The sequence below is a fragment of the Xyrauchen texanus genome, chromosome 11, assembly GCF_025860055.1.
Source record: "Xyrauchen texanus isolate HMW12.3.18 chromosome 11, RBS_HiC_50CHRs, whole genome shotgun sequence".
In the NCBI taxonomy this organism is placed as follows: domain Eukaryota; kingdom Metazoa; phylum Chordata; class Actinopteri; order Cypriniformes; family Catostomidae; genus Xyrauchen; species Xyrauchen texanus.
Genome location: NC_068286.1, coordinates 16,079,110 through 16,106,293, shown reverse-complemented (window position 1 = coordinate 16,106,293; position 27,184 = coordinate 16,079,110). Strand labels below are relative to the sequence as shown.

General features: G+C 36.6%; 1 protein-coding gene across 1 annotated transcript; it reads left to right on the top strand.

Annotated features, from left to right (window-relative positions):
• The first annotated feature begins 15,100 nt into the window (after positions 1–15,100).
• Positions 15,101–26,331, top strand: LOC127652131 (thioredoxin-like). The gene is made up of 5 exons (XM_052138190.1): positions 15,101–15,267; positions 19,853–19,957; positions 20,177–20,242; positions 24,692–24,757; positions 24,889–26,331. The coding sequence occupies exons 1-5, from the start codon at positions 15,244–15,246 to the stop codon at positions 24,949–24,951; spliced, it is 324 nt and encodes a 107-aa protein (XP_051994150.1). The 5' UTR covers positions 15,101–15,243; the 3' UTR covers positions 24,952–26,331.
• The last annotated feature ends 853 nt before the right edge of the window (positions 26,332–27,184 follow it).

Below are 27,184 nucleotides of genomic sequence, written 5' to 3'. Positions count from 1 at the left end.
TCCTCACAGGGCCATTAAGTCCCATCCAAAACATGGACCTGAGGGATCTCTCATGCCAGTGCAACGGAGCAGCCAGATTCCAAAAAAACAAGAAAATACAGTACTCAGCTGCAGGAGTGGACACTTCTGGATATGTTCTGCTGGATCCATAATGTAGGTCGGTTCTTCTGTCAGGGTTTGTGAAGGGAAAAGATGAGTGAGTGAGGATCCAAATGCAGAACTTTAATTGTTAAACAAAAGAAGAGGATACAACAAGGAAGGTAACCATTTATAAAAGGAAGGCACCACAAACTCCACCGCAGTATGTTGCTAATATTGCATCACATACAAACAAGAACCGACCAGGAACAAAGAACAAGAGGGTATTTGTACATATGGGCTAACAAGAAGATGAGTAACACCTGGGAGACAATTAGGGCAATGGCCAGTAAGACAGACATAACATAACTTCAAAATAAGAGTCTCCTCAAACTTTCAACATAAGAGTCCTTGGTGAAAACATAAGAATGATGTGATGTGCCAATAGTATTTTGTTTCAAATTAACATGTATGTCACTATTTCTACCTAATTTACTTGGCTCGAAAGAAAATTATAACAGATCAGGTATTAAACTTGATTCCCCAAAGAAGTGTACACCAAGCTGAACTTCAGCTGTGCATATTCACATATATGCAAGGAAAAATTACAAGGATTGAACAAAACCAAACTTCACCAAAGACAAATCACCATAATGGTGACTTTACACCAGAGATGCCCAAACCAGGGCCAGCAGGCCAAAGTTGGCCCACGATCACCTTTGGTTTGGCCCGCCTAACAAGAGAAAAAAAACAAGAAATTGCATTGGTTAAGCAGATTGCAGAGCAATGTTTTTTTTAAAAGACTATTTTAAGGACTTTTTGTTGGTGATGTCAAGTGATGTAATTGTTCCATGAACATTTATCTTCTAAACAGAGACTGTTTAGCAGAGACGGGCCAATTCTATTAGAATTAATGGGAGAAATTGGAAATTGGCAGCCAATGTTCTTCAATGTTCAGTGGTCTTGCAGGCAGAATTGGAGCCTTGATCTTGTGAACTTGGTCTCAAGACCTCTTGAGACCATATAAACATGGTCTTGGTCTGGATCTGGGTCACGTTACTCAGTGTCTTGGCCTGACCTCAACACTTAAAATCTTGGTCTGGGTCTCGCCTTATGGCCTTAATCCACTTTCCACTGCAACTGACAGATGATAGACATTAAGTCATTAATTTCCAATGGAGAGTTGCACAGGGGTTGCGTGAGGTTTTGATCATCTCCTGATGCAACATTTTCTGATCCGATTTGAGCCTTATCTGTGTTAAAATATTTAAAGTCATGCAACTAGACCACATGTGACTGGCCGACTAGAAGTGATGTATTCATGCAAAATTATCAGCGCAAAGTGATGGTAGGTGGTGTGTAGCGATGCTACAGTGCCAAATAATATTTAATTAATAATCATATTAAATGACACAAAAGAATAAGTCTACACAACTTCATAATATTTATTTCGTACAAACGAAATACTTAAATATAGTAACAAAAGAGGTGGGGTCGTGAATGATTGAGAGGAAATAAAAAGAGGAAGTAGAGAAACGGAAGGAGGGGCCGATCGGGAAATTGGGATTAGCGTCAGAGGAAGTTGAAGTGCAATCAAGGACGTTTTTTCAGCTCGCTCAGTTAACCCCGATTATTCTGTGCATGCGCGTCCCTTCCCATCTTTACAATGCAGAACTTCGGATCATCCACATGAACTATAATCCAACAGGGAATCTTCACGACACGCTGAAAAAACGTCCTTGATTGCACTTCAACTTCCTCTGACGCTAATCCCAACTTCCCGATCAGCCCCTCCTTCCGTTTCTCTACTTCCTCTGTTTTATTTCCTCTCAATCATTCACGACCCCTCCTCTTTTGTTACTATATTTAAGTATTTCGTTTTTCGTAATCATTTTTGTATGTAAAATGAGCCAGTTAGGTGACGTGAATTCGCATCAGGCGCTTACCTCTTACCGGACTTTCCACATTGGAGAGGATATGCTGTTTAAAATGGCGGAGAACATTTAGGTTTCTATAGTGAATGACTCTTGCACACCGGCTACCGCGAAATTACTTCCGGTTGGAAGGCTATTTTTCCAATCATAATTGAAGATTATTTCACTTGATAATAATTGCTATTAATATTGATTAATATAAATGTATTGTATGCCATATTATTTATGTTGCTAAACATCCCAAACAAGCTGAGAACTGTTCCTGAATTAATTCATTGCTGAGCGGATTTCTTCTGAGACTTAAAATTCAATGCCTCTGATTGGCAGTTGCATTCATGTGCTCAACAGACATGTCTGTGATTTTGAAAAATAAACATTTTGTTATATTAGTGATGCTTATGAAACACAATTCTGAATTACCCATGATTTTGGGAAGTCCAACTCATCATTCCTTGAATCAATTCTTTCAAACTGTTCTTTTCAATTCTTGCGATTTGTTTTACATAAGCATTTGTCTTTCTTTATTTTGATCAGAGATGGTCAGTGTTATTGTCAGTGAAGAACATTCTGTTTATTCATAGTTGTTTTAATAGTTTCATTTTCCAACAATTATTTTTTTTTCAATTAAGTTTCCATCTCTCTGTTTAGCTTTGATACTGATCTGCCAAGGGGCCCCCACATTGTCAAAGACATTTAAGTAGTGTTACAAAGATACTGACAAGGGCCCACACACAAAATTTGTGTTTAGGGCCACCAAAAGATATGACCAGCACTGGAAGCAGACATCTGTGTTTTGGGAGTTAATTTTTGATGCAAATAATTTCATAATTTTGAACTAATCCTAAAGGAATTAGATAAGTATCCACTAAAAATACATTAAGATCCTATTGGATAAACTGAAGTTTTATTATTTCATTAACAATCTCTTAGCATTCCTGATTGTTTTCTTCTTTTAAAAATTACGCCTGCAATAATGAGCCATGAGCCATTCTTTTTTACAGTAGAAGAATAAACAGCTTTGTGACACTTGGGGAGTGAGGTGGTGGGGAAATAAAAGGAATATTTTTACATGCAGTGAAAATCAGACCAATGTTCAAATTTGCATTTGAAAACTTTGAAGTAGATTCTTTAAATATAAGTTCAGCATCTTGGTTAATTAAAATGTACTGCCTGGTTCTTGGATCTACAGGTCTTGGTCTGGATCTGGGTCTCGAGGGGTCAGGTCTTGGTCTTGACTACACCTCTGCTTACAAGTAAAATAGCCTATCACATTTATATACAGAAATCCCCTGTCAATCAATTTGAGAACACATATGCGCATTAGTTAAGATTGAATAATTGCTTTTATAGTAATTTATTATACCAGTTGTGACGGACAACACGCCCTTTCCGTGGATTATCGCTGCTCCGCCTCACGTGATGGGGCTCACGTGATGGGGCTCGCGTGATCCACACATAGACTGTAAAAAAAAGATGGATGATGCCCCTTCGCTCTTTTCCATTGGTGAGAACTGAAGCCGCCAGTGTCCCGATATGGCGCTGACATCTTGGGACTTGAGTCTGCGAAGTTGCGATTTCGGGACCAGACCTGCGTAGTAGTGAGCAGGAAGTAAATCCGTGAAATCGAGGCCCCGCCCTCACTCTCGCTGAATCAATCGCAAGCACACGCCCCTACACTTTTCTTAAGTGGCCTCTGTCTGCCTGCTATTAATTATAGTAATTTAGATATTAAATTTAAAGCTCCAATCTCCTCAGTCCTCCGAAGATCCCGAAAAAAAATCTGGTGCTTCAGTGACTACTTCGCTCAGAGAACCTGTCAATCACAGCTGTCAATCATGATGTCACAGCACCGTTTTTATAGCATCAAATAACTAACTAAAAACAAACTTATTTTGAAAACAAACACTTGAAATTACATCAACGTGATAGAAACTACAGTAAATGACAGAAACTATCTTTGGAAAAAAGATATGTGAAGTGTAATTTAATTGTTTAGTTGGTCTCACGTCCCGTTGAATAACATGGGGAGGCGGGGTTTATGACCTATACTAGGACCAGTCACCGGGGGGCGATCGAGACGTTTTGGCTTGACTTTTGAGGGCTTGTGCGGCACACTTGGATCCACATGAAGCTCATCATCACCGCTGCATTTAAACACAGAGTGCGCTTCTCCTCGGAAGACTGGGTAGGGTTGCACCAGCTGTGCATACATTTTCACGAAAAGTTAGGACGTAAAGTTCACACTAAGGCTTAGTAACTATTAGTTACTATTAGTACTAAAGTCAGTGCTTAATTTGGTTGCACCACCTGTTCTTAGGGTAAGACTTAACTACCAGTATGTTGTAATAGTTCTAGTCGCATAATATGACGTTTACCCGTATTTATCCAATAAGCAGCCTTCAAATTTGTACACAGAAGTGTTAAAAAAGCAGTGAAATTCAATTTGATATTCAAACCTTCTTTGCTCGTAACTGTCAACTGTATTTAATTATACCCCCATTCAAATACGATACATAATAAAAGTAGATGGGATAAATAGTATATTTACCCTGTGTAAATATCAATATAGGGGTGATAAAATAAATAATAATACAACAGGCTGGAAAAACAGACATAATCATTTTAATATCCTATATTTATTTTGAATATGTTGACACTTGATCGGCTTCATGATTAACACTCTCTCTCTCTCTCTCTCAATTTTCAATTTTAAAGTTCTTTATTGGCATGATTGTGTTTGCAAACAATATTGCCAAAGCATTAATACACAAAACAGATAATGACAAATAATAATAATAAAATGGTAACAAATAACAATAAAGATAGAATTAAAATAAGGTGCCAGGTAATGAATCAAATAAAAACTATAATAACAATATACACTGTACAATATAAAACAAAAATAAACATTTAACAGGACATTACGAACATAAGAGAATAAAAGTACTGTGAATGAAGTACATTACAGCAGTAATTGGTTTCTGAGGAGGTGCATCTCAAAAATGAATTTAGCTGCAACTGATTCACGATGGTCCTCCCCCAGTAACACCAGCATCTGATCTGTTTCTGCTGAACTGGAAAACTCTCTCTCTCTCTCTCAACATCATACTGTATGTTAAAAGGATTGATGCCTGTAACACAAAACATGAGCTCATTGATGTCATAGAAAATCAGTCTACTTTTTATTCCATCTGTTTCGCCTGGTCAGAGGCTTCTGTAAATATTTAGTTCATAAGTTTAATGGTGCAACGCTCAAATATTTAGTAGTGCGTAAATTGTGACATAGTGCCCATTTAGCCACAACTAGGCTAAGTTGTTACGTACATATAGCTGGTGTAACCGGCCCCAGGCTGACACAAGGCGCTGTAGCCTTTAGGTCGAATCCTGCAGCGGGACGATCTGGGCTGGTTATAGGCGGTGGGCCGGACCTCGAAATTATTAATTTAATACTTACCTCACAGCTGTGTAAGTCTTTTTTTGCTGAGGTCATGTAATAAAATCGTATAAGTACTACAGACATTGTTTCCAACTTTGTTGTTTGCACATTTGACGCAAAATGTCCTTACAAACTCTTACTTTTTTAAACCGGCAAATAAGCAGGAGTACTAATCATAACGTTAGAAAACCTCCCGTTTCCTTGACAACCAATGTAAATAATGAACACAGATCGCAGGAAGCTGCGTTCTTGAAATTACAATTTTGCTGTAAATCATTAAAAATGTAAATTTAGTTCTGTAGTTCAGTAATACTGAGGTGTTTTATCCATTTAGCCTCAAATGTAAAAAGCCCTGTAACCCCCCTTTCCCAGACAAGTTGAGCAAAGATTGTTCAATGTACAAATTTATGGGTGAACCTGCAAACCACAGAGAGTACAGTATAGCTGAAAATGCCGTATTGGCATTAAATTCCGAAGACGTCCAAGATGTGCCGGCTAATATTGGATTTGTAGGTTTGTATCAAATGTATAATTTTTATATAAAACGTTTCATTTATATACGTTTAACCCCTTACTAGTCAGCCCCAATTTTGGCAAGTGATGCATTCATGACATCCCCAAAATAAAAAGGTTGCTGCTCAGAAGTCATTCTGAATATACACATAACCAACATATATTTAGAAAGAAAACCCTTGAGAGTTTACATTTCAAGACTCAAAATTAACCAGACTGTTATTAATATTGAGATATATAAGCTCAAACATAGAAACAAAAACAACAAATACTGTTCTCATCAACGACAACGCATATATTCACGACGAAGTATAGCTTGCAGACTTAAATACAACTTATATGAAAAGCATTAAGATATAGGGCTGTATAATCATTGTAAAACAAATCTTACCTTGACGTTGTCTTGCCGAGACACACCGGTCTCTCCAGGTTGGGTTGTAGACTCATTTTCTTCAGACTGACGCGAGTCACGCGACGCCGGTTCAACGAATAACGTGATTGGCCAAATCAATTCAACAAGCGTTGATTGGATCTCACTCCGGCCAACGTTTGTGATCAGCTAGCGAAATTAAATCTATTTTTATACTTTAATGTGCAACAATTGGCGTTGGAAACAATCGGTAATCTTTTTGTGAATTATTCATACAGACAAATAAAAAAAATGAGCCAGACAGCTGCTGGGTAACTATCAAATCAAAAACTAAACGAGATAGACGGACTCGGCCCACCGCCTATTACACAAGTCCTGCATTTAATACAATTTTGTAAAGATTAATTTAGATAGGGTGACAAAAAATGGTGCCTATGTTGTCATACTTTTTGACACTGCTCCAAAAACAATTATCTTTTTGCTGTGTGTGTCTAATGTTTTCATATGAAATATTAATAAAAGTTTATGTAATATTAATTAAGTATTATCAATAGTTTTTACACATATGGGTGATGCGTTCAGGTTACATTTGGCCATGTTGTGTATCAAACATTATTATACAATAGAAGTGTGTTGTCATGTCTCTATGTTCTCCGTTGCTGGGTTACACTAACATTCTCTAGTCGAGTCTAAATGACAAAGGAACAACTGACCACCCTTCCTTTTTTTCGGCTTCCCCCTTGCAAAATGTATATGATACAGTATTTATAGAATTGTTTATATATCATATAACTGGCTTAACTTGCGATTTATTTACAAGTAATAGCCTAGACATAACCACATAATATATCTGGAATAATATATGATTCAATAATTATCAATCATTATAAAAAAGCATTTATCCTGTAGTATATCCTATTGATTTTAAAAGAAGACGACAACAAAAATAGGCTACGCTTAAGACACCAGTGTTCAATAAATGCTTTAATTTGTAAATGCTGATAAACAATACTTTCTACAATATTACAACTACACTGTAAAAAAGAGTGAAAATGTATAGTTTTGTTTAGTTGACGCAAAGTACACTACAAAAATTATGTGAAAACGCCACAAGATGGCAGCATTTTAACATTAGCATTAAAGCAGTGGTTCTCATACGGCTGTGTCTCGTTTGAAAGGCTGCATACATCATCGAGGCTGTCTCGTTTCAGAAAGGCGAGTAGCACACTTCTAATGCGACCTTCTTTCACGGGAATTCGGAGGATACATGAGGTGTAGGCCTATCCTTCGTAGGCACTCACAACCCACAATTCTTTGCTTCAACGGAAATGTCAAAAAATAAATAAATAAATAAATACAATAAAATACTCCAATTTGCCCGTAAATATGATGTTCAAACGCAAGGAATGTTAATTCCAAAGTTGAATTACATCAGTAGATGAGTGCGGATTAATTATATTAAAATATAATTAATATAAAGTATTAGACTAAAAGTACACCTGTAAAATCTATTTTCTTTTCTCTTTACATCATTATAACTGTCCTAAAATCTGCCTCATACATTCCCTTCTAAAGGGATTTCGTTCCCTTCTCATTCAAAGTGTTTGCGCTTGTTAAAGACAAGCGTGCTGTCATAGCAACCATGTATGTTCCGTTTCTGTTTGTCCTAGGAAGGCCGTCACGTTTAAACGAGGCTTGTCTAAAGAATGACACTCAGTTTACTGCAGCCTTCAAAGGATGCATCCTACCTTGCATGCAGCCTTTCAATTGAGACAAAGCCATAGTGGCCTGGGAGAGCCTAACATATCTCTTAAGTTAGCTTTGTATTGGTGGTCTATTAAAGGGGCCACATTTTGCAATGTGTCACTTACAAAAGCATTTAACTTGACAACATCCATAAACATAGGTTCTTCCCATTAAAAAAAAATCTGTTCTCTCTTTTGTCTACTTTTTCTGCATTTTACTTCTCTAACTTCTGTATACAACTATCTTACTATTGAACTTCCCATTGTGGTACTGAAGATATTGTTGGCATGTCTTGAATGACAAGATACATTAATCCTCATTTTTAAGTCGCTTTGCAAAAGAGTATCTGCTAAATTATTAAATGCTTTTACTGGTATTGTTCATGTCCTAAGATTTAATTGTTAAACTCTAACATGATGTTCATGCTTCAGTCAAACATTTAAGACCATGCAACCAACCCATATGACCTTTAAGCAGTTGTGAATTGAAGGCTTTCTATGCAAATGATGGAAACACAAACACCTGGAATCTCTGAATGGCCACCAGCGTGATGAAGGAGGCAATAGAAAAGGAGATACAGAGGCACTGTTTTGTATCTGTGGCAACACAATATTTAGAGACTTCAAAGAGCGAGGTTTAATTATTGCAGATCCTATTGCTACACACTCAACATAAATCTCATGCATTATACATTAGTGTTCAAAGAAAATAATTAACATGTGTTTGAATGGGATGGAATGAGACATCACAGAACAGGTGAAATGGAAGGCTGGGCAAAAGAGCAGAACAAAAATGAATGGCAAATGGCACCTTGTGAGAGAAATAAACATACTGGGCAAATTTTTTTGTGCATCATTTAAAGGTTGTTTGAACACTGTTAACCTTATTTCTCATGTCTTCTTCCATGAGCATGACAAATATGTCCACAATATATATTAATATATGATATACTTATATAGTAAATTTATCACGCAAATGCATAAATTGTTGTATCAGTGGGCATAATTTGGCATGTTATATCACTAATTGGTTTCAAAACCTGGATTTTTATTCTGATTGATATGTGTCAATCAACTTATTTCATCATCTGAGAAATTTGGCAGGCCTCTAAAGTCTCCACTTTCTCATCTCACAATATCCTTTCCATTTTTTTTCCTAACATGGATAGATAATGACTTGCTCTACAAAGTGTGAATCAATTTTAACATGGTTATAATAAAATTCAGTTTGTTGTGTTTATCACTGTTAGGACTGTGTAACTGGAGTTTTCAAATGATGATTGTGTTTCAGAACACAAATAATTAAACTTGTAATTGAACCACAACATTGCCATGACTAATTATCATGTGATATTGGAGACATTGGCTAGTTGTCACATGGGAAAGCTGTCACAACAAGGCTAAGTGATGATAAGATTTGGAGTTATATGTCTAATTGCACAATTAGCAATATTGTGTGTGTTGGGTTCAAACACCTTGTTCACAACCTTCATAAAGAATAATTTTGTGAATTCTATCCGCCAAACAACATTTCCTATTGGAAACCACAGTGGCTTACATTAGAGCAAGGGTCAATATTTTTACCAAAAGGTTTGAATATGTTTGTAACAAGTTGGAGGCATGTTTGTGAGGAAGCGGAGAGCGTTAAAATCACAACTCAGGGGAAAAAATTGCTTTTCAGGGGACTCAAACAACTCTCTCTCTCTTTCAATTTCTTTATTGGTACTGTATGTTACAATGTTGCCAAAGCACAAGTAATAATCAAATCAAACAGAGTAGAATCATTAACTTTAATCAACAGATTAAACTATAATATTTAGAACACAGTAATTAACAAAAAATAAACAAATGCATTGTATGTAAATATTTTAAATCACATGTAACTGATACACAGTAATATAGGCATATATTATAATATAGCATATAATAAAATAATATATTAACTAATGTATAAATGTAAGTGAATAGGTTTGGTTTATTGGCTCAGAGTACTTTCTCTCAGGTTGTGGCAGAGTGTGACATATTTAGCAGCTGTAGGGGCCATGTGTACTTTCCCTCCTAATATAATATGAATTTGTTCAATTTCAGGCAGCTCACATATTTCAGGTATAGATTCACTGCATTCTGTGAAGAATGTGTTTCTAATGAATTTATATTTTCCACAGTAGAGGAGAAAGTGCATCTCTGTTTCAACCTCTCCATTCTGGCAGTGAACACATGTCCTGTTTTCTCTGGGGAGCCAAGACTTTTGAAGTCTCCCTCTTTCTATGGCGAGGTTATGATCACTCAGCCTGTATTTGGTCAGGATGTGCATCTGTTTTACATCTCTACTGGTGCACAAATAAACTTGGCAATTCATATTTTCTTTTTAGACCTCTATAGGATTCTAATTTGTGTTGTGATTTAGTTTCATTCTCCCAATGTTACAAATAGGTATTTTTATTGTGCTTTATGATTTGGCTGAATATGATATGTATGATTTCAGGATTACTGTTCTGGTACTGGTTTGAGCTGGTGAGTTTCAGGACCAGCTGGCTGAGAGGACTGCTTTTGGGGTTCAGCTCTTGGTCTAAAAATGCTTCATGGTGGGGTGTTTGATGGGGCTTGATTAAAGGTATTTCCCAAATGTTATAAATCTCTTTTGAATATGTAAAATGAATGGGTATCTACCTAGTTTGGCTCAACATGCATTATGTGGCATTTTCTTTTAGACTCTTAAAGGGGTCATGACATGGGTTTTTTTTATTGTATTATTATGTTCCCTTAGGTGCAATTATAGTATTAATATATATATTTTTTAAGAAAAACTTTTAAAATCTAATGATTTATGACCTTCTCCCACCCTGTTTCTCATCCTCTGATTCAAACAGTCTGTTTTGGGGGCGTTTTCCATTTAAGACTTCAGTGTTAACGCCCACTGTTATGATTGGCTAACGTCAGTGCCTATGTATCAATTATTGACGCCCCCAGCCAGAACAATATGCAAGTAAACTAAGTAAAAACACTGTGATTATTCATAATGAATGAAATTGCGCTTTAAAAAGTAGTTTAAAGTTTAAAATAGATTACTTACAGTTTGCGTCGTCGTTGTTCCCATAATAGTCGGCACGGACTTATCTTTCAGCAACAGTTTTCTGGCAAAGCCAGCATCATATTGAGATTTGTGCTCAAAACAGTCATCCTTAAAATGTACAGAACAAACGCTTAAGTTAACCTTGCTGTGACTGGGACGTCCGCAAAAAATAAACTGCATCCATTTTTCCCTGACGTCTGGATCTTTCGGCAGCTTATTCAGAGGTTTTGTTTGACCACAGCCAGGAACAGCACATCTGTGTGGCATCGTAATTTTTTCTGTTCACAAGTAGTCTCTGTCAGAGCTCGCTGTCCATCGACTGAACACTTGTGAGGCGCACGGCGATACGAAATGAGCGTAGTCTTGCGCTTAAAGCGTAGTTATCTTGTGCTGGAGGCGGTCATATGCAAACGCTGTTACGTCACTTCTACCCGACACGTCACTTCTAACCATGAATCCAGAACGAGCTGTATTTTGAGCTTGATTAAATAAATGATTCGTTTAGAATGGGGAGGACGTCTTAAAATATTAAACTTGCAGGACGTTTTAATGATACAAAGACCTCTTATATACCAAAAGATCAAGGCAAATTTGGTTTCTCATGTCATGACCCCTTTAAAACGTTCCTACAGAATTCTGTATGGAGGATCTGATCTCAACAGGGTGTTTATCTCATTTAGTGAAGTCGTAAATACAGAGTCGTCCACAGGTCTCAGTTCCAACCAGGGTTACAGGTATAATGATACCATCAAATATTTTGTTCCCGTTTTGATTTGGATTTCTATGTTGTGAAAAATTATTTTAATGGTATAGAATGCTCTCTTTAATTAGCTGTAATTTAGTGTGTTTATCTAGGGTGGTGTTGCCTAGTGTGAAAATTATTTTGCTATCTTGAAGTCTGCATTTCTTTTGAAAAATCATACTTTTGGTTTTAATAGGATTGACTGCCAAAGCCCAGTTGTGGAGGTAGTGCTGGAGCAGGTCCAGGTGCTGCTGTGGACCTTCAGCTGTGGGAGCACCAGATCATCTGCATACAGGCAAAACTTCACTTCCAGGAGGCCAGGAGCAGCAGATTGTTCAGTTGTTGCCAATTCAGTGATATATATGTTAAAAAGAGTGGGACTTAATCTGGAGCCCTGTCTTACCCCACGGCCCTCAGTGAAATATTCAGTTATTTTGTTGCCAAGTTTTATAGCACATTTATTGTTCAAATAAATTGATTTAATGATATCATACACTTTACCACCTACACTAGTTTTGAGAATTTTATAGTATAGTCCTTCATATCAAATGGAGTCGAATGCCTTTTTAAAATCAACGAAATATGCAAAAATTTTAGATTTCTTTGTTTGGTGAACATGCTTATCAATCAGTGTGTGTAGTATATAGATGTGATCTGTTGTGCGGAAGTTTGTTAAAAGCCAATCTGGTTTTTACACAGGACATTGTGCTCTATAAGGAATGCCTGTATTTGGGCATTTAGAATACAGCAGAAGACCTTCCCCAGGTTTCTGCTGACACAGATGCCCCGGTAATTGTTTAGGTCAGATTTGTCTCCGCACTTATAAATAGGGGATATTATTCCCTTGTTCCAGATTTCAGGAAAGTGGCCAGTTTGTAAAATAAGGTTGAATAACTTAAGCCAAGCAATTTGTAAGTCAGGTGAGCTGTTTCTTTTCTAGCTAAGTCAGAGCCACATGTTTGCTATTGTATTTATTTCTTAAGTGTATGTGTCAGTTCTTTTAGTGTGAGGATGTAATCTAGAGGGTTCTGGCTGTCTTTGATGGCTGATTCTAATATTTCAAGCTTGCTCATGTCAGTAATTGTTGGGGTAACAGACTAGTTGATGGGAGTTCTTTGTAAAGAGTTTTAAAATGATCTCTCCAGATATAGGTGTGTCCTGATTTTTGGTTGTATTTAAAGGTGCAACATGTAAAATATTTCTTTATTACGCCAATATGTGCACGTCTTGTAACTTAAAACAACTTAAAAAAATGAGCCCTTCCTGGACTTCCTAGGTTGCCTATTAAAGCACGTAGACTGATTTTCATGCAAAGGGAGTAGGTCGCTTTTGCTGGGAAAATCCAAAGGATGTGACGTTTATGTGTAATCCCGAGAGCCTTGCCTCAGTGCTTCTCTTTCGCTATTCAACAGCGAAATCAAACTGCGACACTAGGTAACATTATCTTAGAGATGGAATCCAGCAAACGTTTGGCTCCCAGCACAACACCGACTCCTACACAAACTCTGAGTAAGCCAAAAAACAAACAAACAAATTATTTTTTTTTTTACTGAATCCCATTTGGCTAAGCGGAACGTGATCGTGTTCGAGTGAAAACTAGAGTGAACATCGGCAGGGCATTTGATTCCTAGAGGGACCTTCGTTCAGTTTTAGGGATCAAAACCGACCCTGAATTGGTGTTCATCTTATTGGACAGGTAACCTTACATAACTGCAAAGCATGTGAAATATAGTGCCATAAGAATTGATCTATGTAATTTTAGCTAAACTACAATAACACATGAAATGAATGCTAGACAATGTTCAAGATAATGCAAAAAGCTCCATTCATAAGTGTAACGTAACTTGGTTATACAGAAAATATATACATTATATTATTATAGAACACTAGCGCAACGATATATCAAAATGACAGTTGTGATGGAATCACATCAATACTGAATTGTGTCAACATATTTATAATGTGCAGTCTATTTTATAAACCGCTACTGTTATCATCCTCCAAATTTAGCTAACGGCTATTGATAAATCTGGCTAGCTAACGCCGACATAGCCAATGCATTGTGCAAAAAAAAGTGATTCCTTCAAACTACAGGCTTGCATACTCAGACCTAAATCCACACTTTGTTTTAGCCCTGTTCCAGCACTGGAGAGTCAAATATAATATATAGTCTCAAAGTATGTAGTAAAACAATCATAATTAAAAATGTTTAATTATGCTAACTCATCTGTCAGCATGAGGCTGGTGAATCACGTTGTCTCTTTGTACGTTACATCATTGTTTTGGTCAATGCTCACTGGCATTGAATTCGTTCAAATTCCAGGGCATGCTGAGTGACTCCAGCCAGTCTCCTTAGCAACCAAATTGTCCCAGTTGCTAGGGAGGAAAGAGTCACATGTGGTAACCTCCTCATGGTCGCTATAATGTGGTTGGGCGTGGTGAATTGGGCATGGATGCCGCGGTGGATGGCATGGAGCCTCCTATGTGGCAACGCGCGTGTTGATTTCTCAGGCGTGGAGGCAATTCGTCCTCCGCCACCTGGATTGAGGCGAATCACTACGTGACGATGAGGACTTAAAAAACCCTTATAGGAAATGGGCATGCCTAATTGGAAGAAAAAGGGAAAAAAATTGTATTGTATGAGTTTTGGTCATCATTTACTTGCATTATGTGGGCCTGAGCTGAGATTTTCTTCTAAAAATCTTCATTTGTGTTCTCCAGAAGAAAGTAAGTCATACACATATAGGGTGGCATAAATGTAAATAATGAGAGAATTTCCTTTTTTGGGTGAACTATTTATTTATAGGTATGTGGCTATACAAAAATTGTCTTAAAAACATAAACCTACCCTATAAAATATTCACTGAACTAAAAAGGCAGTCCCCTATATTTAAAACACTCACACACACACACACACACACACACACACACACAGCTATCTGATCTACCTAACCTGATGCTTTCAAAGGGGAGGAATAAAATAAATAAATAGAATATTATCATATAATATCAATAACAGGGTTAAAGGATTGCTTGTATAAGGCAAAAGTACATCTGTACTGAAAAAATATTGTAATTAGTCATAAGGAACTGCATTATTAAATATGAAAAAATTCCAGGAATAAAGCTGCAGCAATGCGCCATAATTGTACTCCCACACTGAACCAATAGTTACAAAAGGGCCATTTCTGGTTCTCTAGTGAGACGCAGTTAGGGGTAGGGCATTGTAAAGAAACGGAGCTAGTAGTCCAGCCACTTGATTCAGAGGGAGAGATAGAGAGGAGATCCATTTTGGGCGAGCACACGTGAGAAAGCTTTGTTTTCTGAGCTCGAGGCTACTAAAAGCGACAGAATGATCATCATCATTGAAGATCTGGTGAGAGCGCTGCTTTAATTCTGTAACAATTCATTTTAATTAATTATATATTATATATAAATATAAATAAACAGTGCTCTATGACAAGGGTGGACACGTTTTGCTGACTAACGGCACGCAATTCTGTAGCTTTCCATCAAGCCAATTTCACAGTCAGTGTATTTAATTTGGGATACCTCACACAATTGTTGGATTCCTAAGTGTTGAATTCCATTAAAGTATTTAAAAGGTCAGTTCAAGTTGCGATTTTGCGTCGTATTGGTGAGATTTAGTTTGTTAGCCTATCTGCTAACCAATTGTTTTCGTCTACCGGCTAAACAAGTCACAATGGCATCCGACAGAGCCAAGAATGATTAAGCGAACAAATACCCGTCTTTTAAACCAGGTTATTAGGATTGAAACCGTTTTATTATAAAAGCGTGACCCAATTTTAGTGAAATATGCGGAGTTCATGCTGCCTCGTGTTACATCAGTTCCGACCCCCTTAAACACAATGTGGTTTAAACCTACCATTAAAAATACATGTTCTCATTTACAGTTTTCACAACATTAAGTATTACACTCATCAATCTTTTGGTTTACCTCGGTGATCACCGATCGATGCGACATGCATGAAGCGAGCCATCTCATCACGTGGGCTGAACACTTTTGAATTCTTTGCACCATTTGATGCAGCGTGAGATGAGAGGACATCTTAACATGTCAGCAGCAGGTTGACTTCAACTTATGCATTTGCTTGCATTAACTGAAATGCGAATGAGGGGAAGATGATAGACACTCAGTTGTGTGCTGCCGTACGCTAGAGTTAAATGATCGAAACATTAAAAAGTATCAACAGTGAGAGCTTCTACCGGAAACAGTTTCACATTCCGTAGAGATGCAATAATAAGGTTCAAAACCGTGTTACTATAAATGCAAATATTCATACAGTGAAAAAGGCACTCGATTAGCATAACAAAAAAAAAATATATATGTTATATATGCAACTTCACAAATTTCCAACGTTCTTTTGAATGTCCACGTACTGAAATATATTTGATATATTTGCAATATATTTGGTATGTGTGTACCTTTATTTACTATTATTTTTAATGGCCATGGAAAATGAAGCAATGTGATGATAACAATTTTACTTGGTCGCAAATAGTAGTCAATGTACCTGATGAATTTTAACCTTTTGCTGACCCTTTATGCTTCACAGAGCTAATGTGTGCTTACATGTCATACATTCTGCTTCCCATAGATCTCAACCTGGATGGAAGCATGGGAATTTTTTGTGCAAATCTTCTGTAAATTTGCACTTTTGTTTGGGCATTGTTTCCACTCATTTGCTGCTACTGTCAAGAAACTGTTTGATGCCGAACACAACAGCGCTTTGCGCATTCGCGAAGAGATTGACAGGCAGAAATTTGGCCAATAGATGCTGCAAGCCTCTTACAATCGACCAATTGGTGTGCGAGAAGACGGCACTTACAAAGAGGGGTTAAAGCAATGCAAATATGCACGCACACACAATGAAGTATTAGACCAGATGCACATCATAATGCAACTATTTCCGAATCCCAGACATTTTTTGCAAATTTAGAAATCCCGGCCAGATGCTTTTTTTTAAGGTCCAAAAATGAGACATGTCTGGGAAAGAGGACGTATGGTCACCCTACTATAAAAGCTGTTTTATTCTACATGAGGCAGGGGCACCCTCATGGGGGCTGCCATTTTATAATCACATGACCAGCTGAATACTACTCATTTAATCTCAGTAACCGTCTTGTTATTGGACACTTTCACGCTTGGATTAAATTAATCCTGGCTGATTGCGAAAAGAGAATTTCTACAATGGCATCTGTAACTGAAAACTTTTTGATTTTGAATGATGCTGCTTAGACACCACTAGGAGTCACTGTAAAGGTGCGTACACACTGCCAGCGACATCGCGCGCGACAGCGACTCAATACCATTCATTTTCAATGCGAGCACAGCGACTTCCGGCGACACGAGCTGTCTCGACCGTTGGCGCTAGATGTGGGCGTGTCCAGCGACGCGACAAAGTTGAGAAAAGTTCAACTTTGGAGCGACTAACGGAAGCGACAGCCAATAGGAGAGACGACGGGAGAGCTCACGTGATCCTTCTCTCTCTCTCTCTCAGTTCCTGCAGTAACGGAAAGATGGATGAAAGGCTAATTCTTGTTGTTAGAAATTTTCCAGTGCTCTATGATATGTCTCTTCCCATGTACAAGGACATTTTTAAGAAAAATACTGCGTGGAAAGGTGTATCTGAGATCGCGGGGATTTTATGGACCGGCATTTGCATTTTCGCCGCAGATAAACAGCCGCTATGGCAAACAGCACGCCTTGTTTCTCATTCATCTTTGATGTAAAGCATTTTATGTACTGATTCCATTTATATTTAGTCTTTTCCCTCCAAAATGTTTGTTTTTAGTGGCAAGAAAAGAGATTCGCTGTCAACAGCAATGGAATGGCATCTGTGAATGTCATTTATAAACGTTACTAGGCAACCAGTAGTGGGAACGCCCACTAGCGACTTCACCGCCAGCCACTGGCGACCTGGAGCGATAAAGTCGCTGGCAGTGTGTACGCACCTTAAGTCCGAGATGACACAAAAAAGAAGTTACTGAGTGCACATTTAAGTGAGCAAATAATTCTCGAGTTGTTCACTTCCATTGTTTCGGAGGTGAATGACTCAACATAAAAGACATTCATTTGTCACCACCATGGTTGGGAGGGTTACTTTTGAAATGTATTTCAATACAGATTACAGAATACATGATGTAAAATTGAATTTGTGACGTATTTCGTTTGATTACTCAAGTTCAGTAACATATTCTAAATAATAATACTTCAGAACTGGTAGATTTTTTTTTTCACTTGTTTTGACTATAAAAACTCTGACAGTACAGTAAGACAAAATATACATTAAAAATACATTCTCTGAAAAACATAAATATCTTATACAGTGTTGTTTCTAAAACAAGATTAATCAAATTGATCTTGTTTTAAGGATTTTTAGATATCTTTACTGGAAAACAATACAAAAATGATCAAGAATATGATTTTTGCCCTAATATCAAAAGTTTTACTAGAAAAAAGAAATTATGATCTAACTTGAATTTTCTTGATAATAAATTATGATCGTGGCTGGTAACTTGCATGTAAAATGGCTAGAAATAGCATTTTAGCTTAGCGTAAAGCTGACAATTTACACAAGGTTTATTTCTATTTCTTATACTCCAAACTTACTTAAAACTTCACCGCTGTTAAAATGCATTTTGGATCGCATCATTTATATGTATAAATGTTTTCGATCTGAAAGGACTAAATATTAAATGAAACAAATGACAATAAAATGTCTCTTCAGTAATCAAAATACTTTTTGAATGTAACTGTATTCTGATTACCAGTGATTTAATGTAGAATAGTTACTTATATTTTGTATTTTAAATACTTAATCCTGTTACATGTATTCCATTACTCCCTAACCCTGGTTGCTACCTAGTTGGCGAAAATATGCAATCTCCAGAAACGGTCACTGAACGAATCAGGAAGAAATCTAAATTAGCCTTGAATAAAAATTTCCACCACTATTTGGAAAGCTGCGAACACGAAGCGAGTGCGGCTCATCCAGACAGTTTCGCAAATGCTTTTCCACCATGTTTCTGAGCATGTTATGGAATTGTTACATTAGCATTTCCAGAGCTTATTAAAACTCAAAATATATCAATATATTCTCATATACCATTTTCATATAATACTTGCATAATATTTAGTCAACTTATATCGTTTTAGCTAGTTTTACATTTCTGCATGTTCGTGTCCGGTGGCAAACACAACCCCCTCAACATTTGATGGTAAACCTCTTGCCTTTTTCTCTTTGCTTTACTTTTTGCAACATCTGTCTTTCCTGTGTATTAGCAGAGTAAAATCAGGGGAAAAAAGCAGTACAAAAAACTTGAACATGCTATCATCCTCCATAGCGCACTCGCTCCAGTGTTTTCCTCTCACGGTATCGCCACAGATGGATTTGTTACATACTGTACAATCTCCTGATTTCACAGCACCACAGTGGAAAAAGAAACCGCAACCACACCAACTGGCCCGAATCAGCATGGAACGTCACAGTTTTGCGACGAGAACTGTTCGGCGAGATGGATGTACTGACCATTTACTTTTTTTTGGTTCAGGTTTCCATAATAAGCAATGTAAAAACTACTGAAACGAGTGATCCAAATGGAGAACAACCACCACTTTAATTGTTGGAGTAAATATAAGTTCAACTTTTGCAGTTGTTGGTTGTCAAAACTCGAAGTAGTCAATTATATCAATGTTACTACAATGAGCTACATGTTTTTATTATTTGGCAATTTTTACAAATGTTATAAACTAAACATCATATTGGCTGCTAAAAATATACATCGATGTGAGTGAAAACACTGGAGAACGGACCACTCATACAGGGTTTTGATATGACTCCTACAACACTTACATGTTCAGAAAAAAAGGTGCAAGCACGTTGCACTATTTATTGGTGAAAGAAAATGAAATCCATATTTGACTCATGTGTTTACAGGATGCCTTTAACAAAGCTCTTGCTGAGGCAGGTGATAAACTGGTAGTGGTTGACTTTACAGCTACGTGGTGTGGGCCTTGTCAGAGCATCGCTCCATTTTTCAAAGTAAGTGATCATTTATCTTATTCAAAGACTGTGCTCAATTTTATTACTGGTAATATTAATGCAATCATTTGTACATACACTTCCATTTTTATTTAGAAGTCTGTAAACGGGACTGCTTTCAGAAAACTGTGTTTTCAACATTTCGATATTTGAGTAACTGTTGCCTTATGGGAATTTACTCATTTGATTGACTTTCTCTTTGGCCTTTCTCACTACTAGGGTCTTTCTGAAAATGCTGCCAACTCTAATGTGGTCTTCCTCAAAGTAGATGTGGATGATGCTCAGGTGAGATAGTTAGTAATTGATTTCTAGTAAGTACCATGCAGTTTTGCAAACTCTTAAGCTCATTTCCTTAATAAAATTGGAGTACTATGGTACTTGTGCCAATCCCTAAACACAACGGCACCTGAATGCTAAATATAACTAAAGCCAACAAGCCTGTCCATTATATCTGTATTCCAAGAGTAGTGTTGTAAAATTAATTATACCCAACAATGTGAACTAAATGGGTAGTAATTCTGCCGCAGCTTGCAGAGTTCATGCAACCTCATGTTACATACTTTGAATGTAATGTTAGTGGATAAGAATAGTCTTGGTCGACCAAGTTGTGATTGGTTTCCTGTGGAGTGGAACCGACTGGTCGCAGAAAAAGAAAAACTCCACAGGAAACTGACGAACACTGGAATTACTGCTGGTTGGACACTAGGTGGTACTATGGGGTAATTTTAAGCAGGGTTAGGCTTAAGCCTATACAATAAAGCAAGACACCTTTATTTCAAACTTTGAACTATATTTTTTATTTATTATAACTAAAATTCAAATGAAACTGGAAAACCATTAAGTGCAATTAAAATGTGTGTTTTTTGAAAGATGGCTTTACAACAGGCTCTGGCAAAGAACCTACTTCATCTGTGCATTCTCTACTGGTCGGGTATTTTGTTGTCCGAGAAAATACATCGTGTGTGAATACATTTGTTTTGTTCCCTCCTTCGCGATATAGAAGGCACAATATTCAATTACATCGGCAACCCCCGGGCTTAGGGATTAGTGAATATTCTTGCTTTTGTGATTTTGCATTGAAAATTAAATTAATTAAAAACTTAAATCTAATACATTTCTAAATTCAAATTGCACTCCCAAACTAAACAAAATCGTGATAAAAATAATATAAGTAACCACCTTTCCATTTACTGTCAGCCAAGTATCTGTCTGAACATGCAGGCGGAAAATTACTTGCACAAATGAAGACATAAAAAAATATAAATGTCAAAATAATAATGATGATAAAAATCACAGAAATGAACGTGTGAACGTGTTTTTGTATTTAATGTTTTAATCACAGATGTATATAGGCTGCAGAATTGTGGCCACAATAAAGTGCTCTGTGGAAATAAAGTGAACTGAACTCAAAGCACCTCCTAAGCAGAGATGTCTGAGGTCATTTACAGCACTCATAGACGATGATATTCTTGCAATAAAAAAAAAAAAGTCATAAGACTGAAACAAAGAAAGTGTGAGAACCTTTTACATGCGCGTGTTCCACAAGACTGCGAGCCTCCATACAATAAGCGTCTCATACATGCACATAGACAGCTTTTCTGTCATCTGTACTTAATAATATAATAAAGTGTGTTTCTTCAAGCGCATGTCTGTGTGTCTACGGGTAAATTATTATGGTCTAAGTCATCAGCTATTGGCGATCACTCTGGCATCATCGATCCCCGAGATCATCGTCTGTCGGCACAATCCTAATGTGCCTTTCTGTCAGAGTCATTACCGCTTTTAATGTCGCTGTGGCTCGCTTTGTGCATGGGCTTGTATATTTTGATTTTAAAGGCTCATTATTAGTTTAGTATTTTTTATTTTTTAGTTTAGTATTTCTCTGTAATGTAGAACAGTATTAGCAGTGTTACTGATAACATTCTTTCTCAGCCCTGGAACTCAAACCATATTCTGATGCCCCCAAAAAATAAATATATTTAATTAAATTAATATCATAAACGTGTGAGAACTAGTCAACTAATGGCTTAAAGGTGGGGTATGTGATTTGCAAAACGGCCGGCAGATTTTGAAAATACACAACTCTAAGGTCCTACCTTCTCTCCTCCAACGCTGGCCCTGACTCCACCCATTCAAAAAACATGGACGCGCAATCATGCACGAGCGAAAACTCAGATGCGCAGTGTTCTAGCAGTGTTCTAGACTTACTAGTCAAACAGTGCATTCACCTGTCAGACAATTTTTCAGAGCAAATTGTTGACACAGCAGGAGGAGGGGTTCGCATACCACTCTTGAAAGGTGTAGAGCTGATTTTCTCATAACTGTAAAAAAAAAAGAACATAGCCATCCCTGGCGTCTGTACAGCGGTCTTCTATTCAAAACAGGATTCATAGAAATGTGGAACAACCCCACTAGCACTATAAAAGCTCTATTCTCCATACATAAATACAATCGCTTCCTGTTACTGGGTCACGAGCTTTGAGTATGCGCATCGAACGGGACACGCGCGCCAGGGTGGTGGGGGAGGGGGGCATGGTACGACCGTTTGATTGACACATTTTCTGTCTAATGATTCTAGATGGTCTTGAAAATGATTGGCTGGAGTTTTTCGAGTCCTGCCCGTTCCACAGATGATTAAATTGCTTAATTTTCATTTCAGTGCTTCTAATTTACAGCCAGTAAGTGGGTTAGGAATAGGATTTCAAGTTATTTTGAAAAAATGGTCAAAAAAGAAAATCACATACCCCACCTTTAATAAACTAACGACTACTATTCGACTAGGAAAATATTTGGTTGGGGGCGGACCTAATTGCACTATTGCCGGACAATTGGCTGATTAGATAATTGCATGAATAAGTAGGTGTTCCAAAAAAAAAAAAAGATGATTTAAAATCAGATTTAGTTTGGAATAATTACTTTCTGAATGTTATTATATTACATGAATAATTATATAATTCTAATAACACTTGTGTGTCAGTTCCCTTGTGCACCATAGATCAATAGGCAAAAGGGTCAATAAAGTGACCATATGGTTTAGTTAAATTTAAAAGGGTTAAAATTTGAAAATAAATGTACAAATTACTTGCATACATTAGTTTATTGAGGACCTAGTCTAAAAGTTCTGGTTTTAATTTAATTTGAGAGAATATTTGGTGGATGATGGCAAAAATGTCATTGTGGTGTAACTGTAAACATTTTGTACCAAATCTAAATAAAATAATGGAACCCTATTGTTCTGAAAATTACAATTAATTTGGGGGATCCTGTCAGTCAAGTCAAATTCCTGAAGCGTCAAGTTGGTGTAACCACCATTCAAGGAGCCATTTTGTTATGTGCAAGAAGGTGACAGGAAATGATATCACAGAGAAAGACCCCTGATGACCCTAACTGCTGCATAAAAAGATTAGTAACTCTATTTAAAATATGTTTGCCAGACATATCTCTCTCACCCCCCTCTCTCTCACACACACACACACACACACACACACACACACACACAATTTTTGAAAACATGTTTTTTTTTACTCTTATTTGTTGTTGTCAGATGTTTTTCCTTCATTGAAATAAAATAAAACACAAAGTTTACTTCACCTTGTTGACTGTCATGCTTGATTTTTATTTTCAATTTCTTCAACAAGCAATGGCCTTTGACTGTAGAAGCAATATGGTCAGGTGGTGTAACTGGTTTGTGTCAATTGACGTAACCAGTATTTTTAATAAAAACATGATAATATACAGGAAAATTAATGTGGAATAAATGTACTCTTCTATTGCAGTGTAATATATGTTTATTTTTAATTTTTACTTAAGATTATTTAGAAAACCGAGGTGCTTTCAGCATATGTCTCTCTCAATATTGCAAAAACGCATACAATTAAAATTGAGAGAATCCTAATAAATCTATTTTCATATAATATTTTAAAATGATGTAATTATTTTGATGAGTACACTTATGCACTCTAGGTGGATAAAATGTGTAATATTTCTCATTCTTTTGTGGTCACAACACTTGACATTTTCAGGCACATTCAGTGTTACCTTTTGTTAAAAAATGGTGCAAATGTTGTTTAAAATTACATGAAACCAACACAAATAAAAAAAAGAACATTTGAAAAAACAAATATTTGCTCATCTTGCCAACCCTTATTTATCATTGACCCAAAAACGGACTTTATAGTCGCTATTGGTTATTTGCAAACAATGAACAATTTGTAAATAGGAAACTGACCAGTTGAGGTAGATACATTTTTAATGTGTCTGAAACTGGTAAAATAGCTTTGAATTTGGTCTGATCATGAATCTGACAAACCTGCCCACTTGCTCGTGATCTTTTCAGTCATGTAAGTAGTTACACAGGGAAGCAATTGGAATCTAAAGAGGATCATTGAGTTTGGATTTTCAAACATTAATACAGTTTAGAGGGAATACCTTGCATTTTTTGGGCACTAATTTACAAGATGAGAATTTTATATTGTTGAAATATAATGTTGAAATATCTATGTGTTTAGGTGCTCTTAAATTTAATTTGCTGTTTTAGCTTATGAATTACACCACTAGAGGGAAGTAGAATTTCATAGTGCAAGAATTACTGCAGTGACATGCCTTCATTTGAGTTTGATTCCTTCCTCTTAATGCACCTTAAAAATGTGTTATGTTCCATTGACCTAATTCCATATGTATTTGTTTTTAGTTTTTTTTTTACCTTTAACTTGTCCTGTGGTTTATCCTCTGCAGGATGTGGCCCAGTTTTGTGAGATTAAATGTATGCCAACATTCCACTTCTACAAGAATGGGAAAAAGGTTTGTTCTATTGTTTAATAAGTCCTGTATAAAGCCTCCAGTTTGAACCAATAATTGGAATCTCTATCATTAAGCAGTGTTGATTTTTCCTTCCAATTAATGTTTGGTTGATTTCATTGTTTGTTTCATAGGTGGATGAATTTTCTGGGTCCAACCAAGCTAAACTGGAAGAGATGGTGAACAACATCAAATGATCAGCCCTAATGAGACAACCTCATAAGTTTCCTGTGTAGCCCAAGCTCCAAGTTTACTAAGAGTAACACCCTGAATTTTATTTTCTAATGAAAGATTTTCTTAGAATGATTTTAGCTTGAAAGAAATCTGCCTTACCCATTTCTCACCATTTCCATAATTAACAATTACCTCTGTCTGTAGGCTCCTTAACACACTCAACTTAGTAAAGGTCAATAAATGAACACAATAAAAAAAAAATATCCTAATACATTTGTTATTGTGTCTTTTAAAATGTCCCACTCTACACCATTTCAAAACCAAGTCTTCTGAAACTTGCCTTTCATGGAGAAAATGTTTTGTGGTTTCAAATGAAAAAGAGAATTGTATTATGGAATTAAATACGATTTGTCAGATTTCTTAAACCCATTTGTAACAGCATAAGGATGGGCAAGAAGGGGGCGAGAAACAGCTGAATTGTCAACATAAAGGTTTAATGATAAAAATGCTTAAATTATGTTTAAAACAACATAAACACAGACACACCTGCAGCGCGGCCATGTAAGTTTCTCTCGAACTGGTGTCTCCGGCTCCCCTTTATCTCACTGTCCCACTGATCGGCTGATTCAGCACTGGCCTAGCACCATCACGGCCTGCCCACGCCCTCCTTTCGTTATACAATTCTTCCTAATTTAACATATAATTTAGCCATACAATATTATATACATTCAGTCTTGCAAATCCAAGAAGGTTATTTGTCACATTTTTAGTTTCAATTAATTGTGTTCCTGTTTCAACAATTATTCCTGATGCTAGCAGGCCTATTATTCGGCAGTGCTACACCCATCCTGATGCACAAATCAATTTGTGTCTTGATATTCATATTTGGTGCAATATATTGAATTGGACTAAACGTGTTGCAGTGATTTTATATTGCAACACTTGAATTCAGTAATTCAAAGTCAACATAAAATCCATATTTACCTCTTTCACTTTCATTTCTTTTTCATGAAATGTTTCAGATTAAATACTTTCAAGACCAGTGCACATGCATGTTCATCGTGTCAGCATAAAAGCAACAACGAGATTGATGGCACATATGGCATATACTGTGCAAATGGTTTAAAATGCAAATAAAATCTAAAAGAATCATTGTGTACCCCTAGAAGTATGTACTTCCTTTCAAGTTTTTTTAGCTATGAAAAAAATTAAAAATAAGATAATAAATGGCATTATCAGAAAGAAGTTTGGCTCATGCTAACAGTTTTTCACTTTCCACTCCTCACCTCCACGTAGACAACAGACGCCATTTACTTTTTGTTTAGCAACATATGACTGCATCAACATACTGTACTTTCTCTGATTTCATTTGGCCAGTGTCTAGTTTTGTCTCATTAAATGTGTTTTTGAAAATTAAATCCTGCCTATTTCAGCTTATTAAAGGCTATTTAGCCATAAGGCCATTTATCATTTTCCTTGAAAAATAATTTTTGGTTTCAACATGCAGATGCTGTGGTATCGATGGTAGGCTACTGTAGGAATGTCACACCTAATTCACTTCATGTATTGTTTTATTTATTTTTTTCTCTTTGCAAGGGGTAGGTTATTACTGTGCATGAGAAAATACATTCTCTTTCCATTTCTTTCTGCTCTCTTTCTCATTCGGTACCTCCTCTAGCGGTGGGGCTTCATGAATCCCCCTGCTGCGTTAGAAACTACCTATAACAGTATGGGTGCATTCATTTTGTAAAGATGACTTGGGGAAGAGGTGAATTAAAACAGACTTTCTTCCTTGATTGTTGTCTTTTATGGGGACTTGGATTAACATGCCACATCACAATATTTACCAGAGGGATTGAACATGTGTTAAAAGTGTATAAATACAGAGGCCGCAAATGTGCTATAATTCACTTCTATACAAAATCTGCTAAAAGGTCATACAAATGTGTGTATATATATATATAGTAATATGACTTCTACTTGTAAAATGTACTGATAATCAAAAAATACCTACACACATTTTAATTATGATTGTTATAAATATCTCTGTCTCATCCTGTACACATTTTACAACTCTCTTATATCTCTCACTCGGCTGTTAGACTTAATGTGAGAGATTTTCCACCAATATTTAATTAACGAAGGACATAAAACATATTGGCGGCGAAGAAAAAGACAAGGGCAGTGACCCCATTGGTCAGAGATAGTGGGCAAAAAAGATAACAAAAGGTATATAAATGAGAACTTAAGATGATG

Coding starts and splice junctions, on each gene's coding strand:
- LOC127652131 (XM_052138190.1), top strand. CDS start 15,244: ATGATCATCATCATTGAAGATCTG. Junction 15,268..19,852: donor TCATCATCATTGAAGATCTG/GTGAGAGCGCTG, acceptor ATGTGTTTACAG/GATGCCTTTAACAAAGCTCT. Junction 19,958..20,176: donor GCATCGCTCCATTTTTCAAA/GTAAGTGATCAT, acceptor TCTCACTACTAG/GGTCTTTCTGAAAATGCTGC.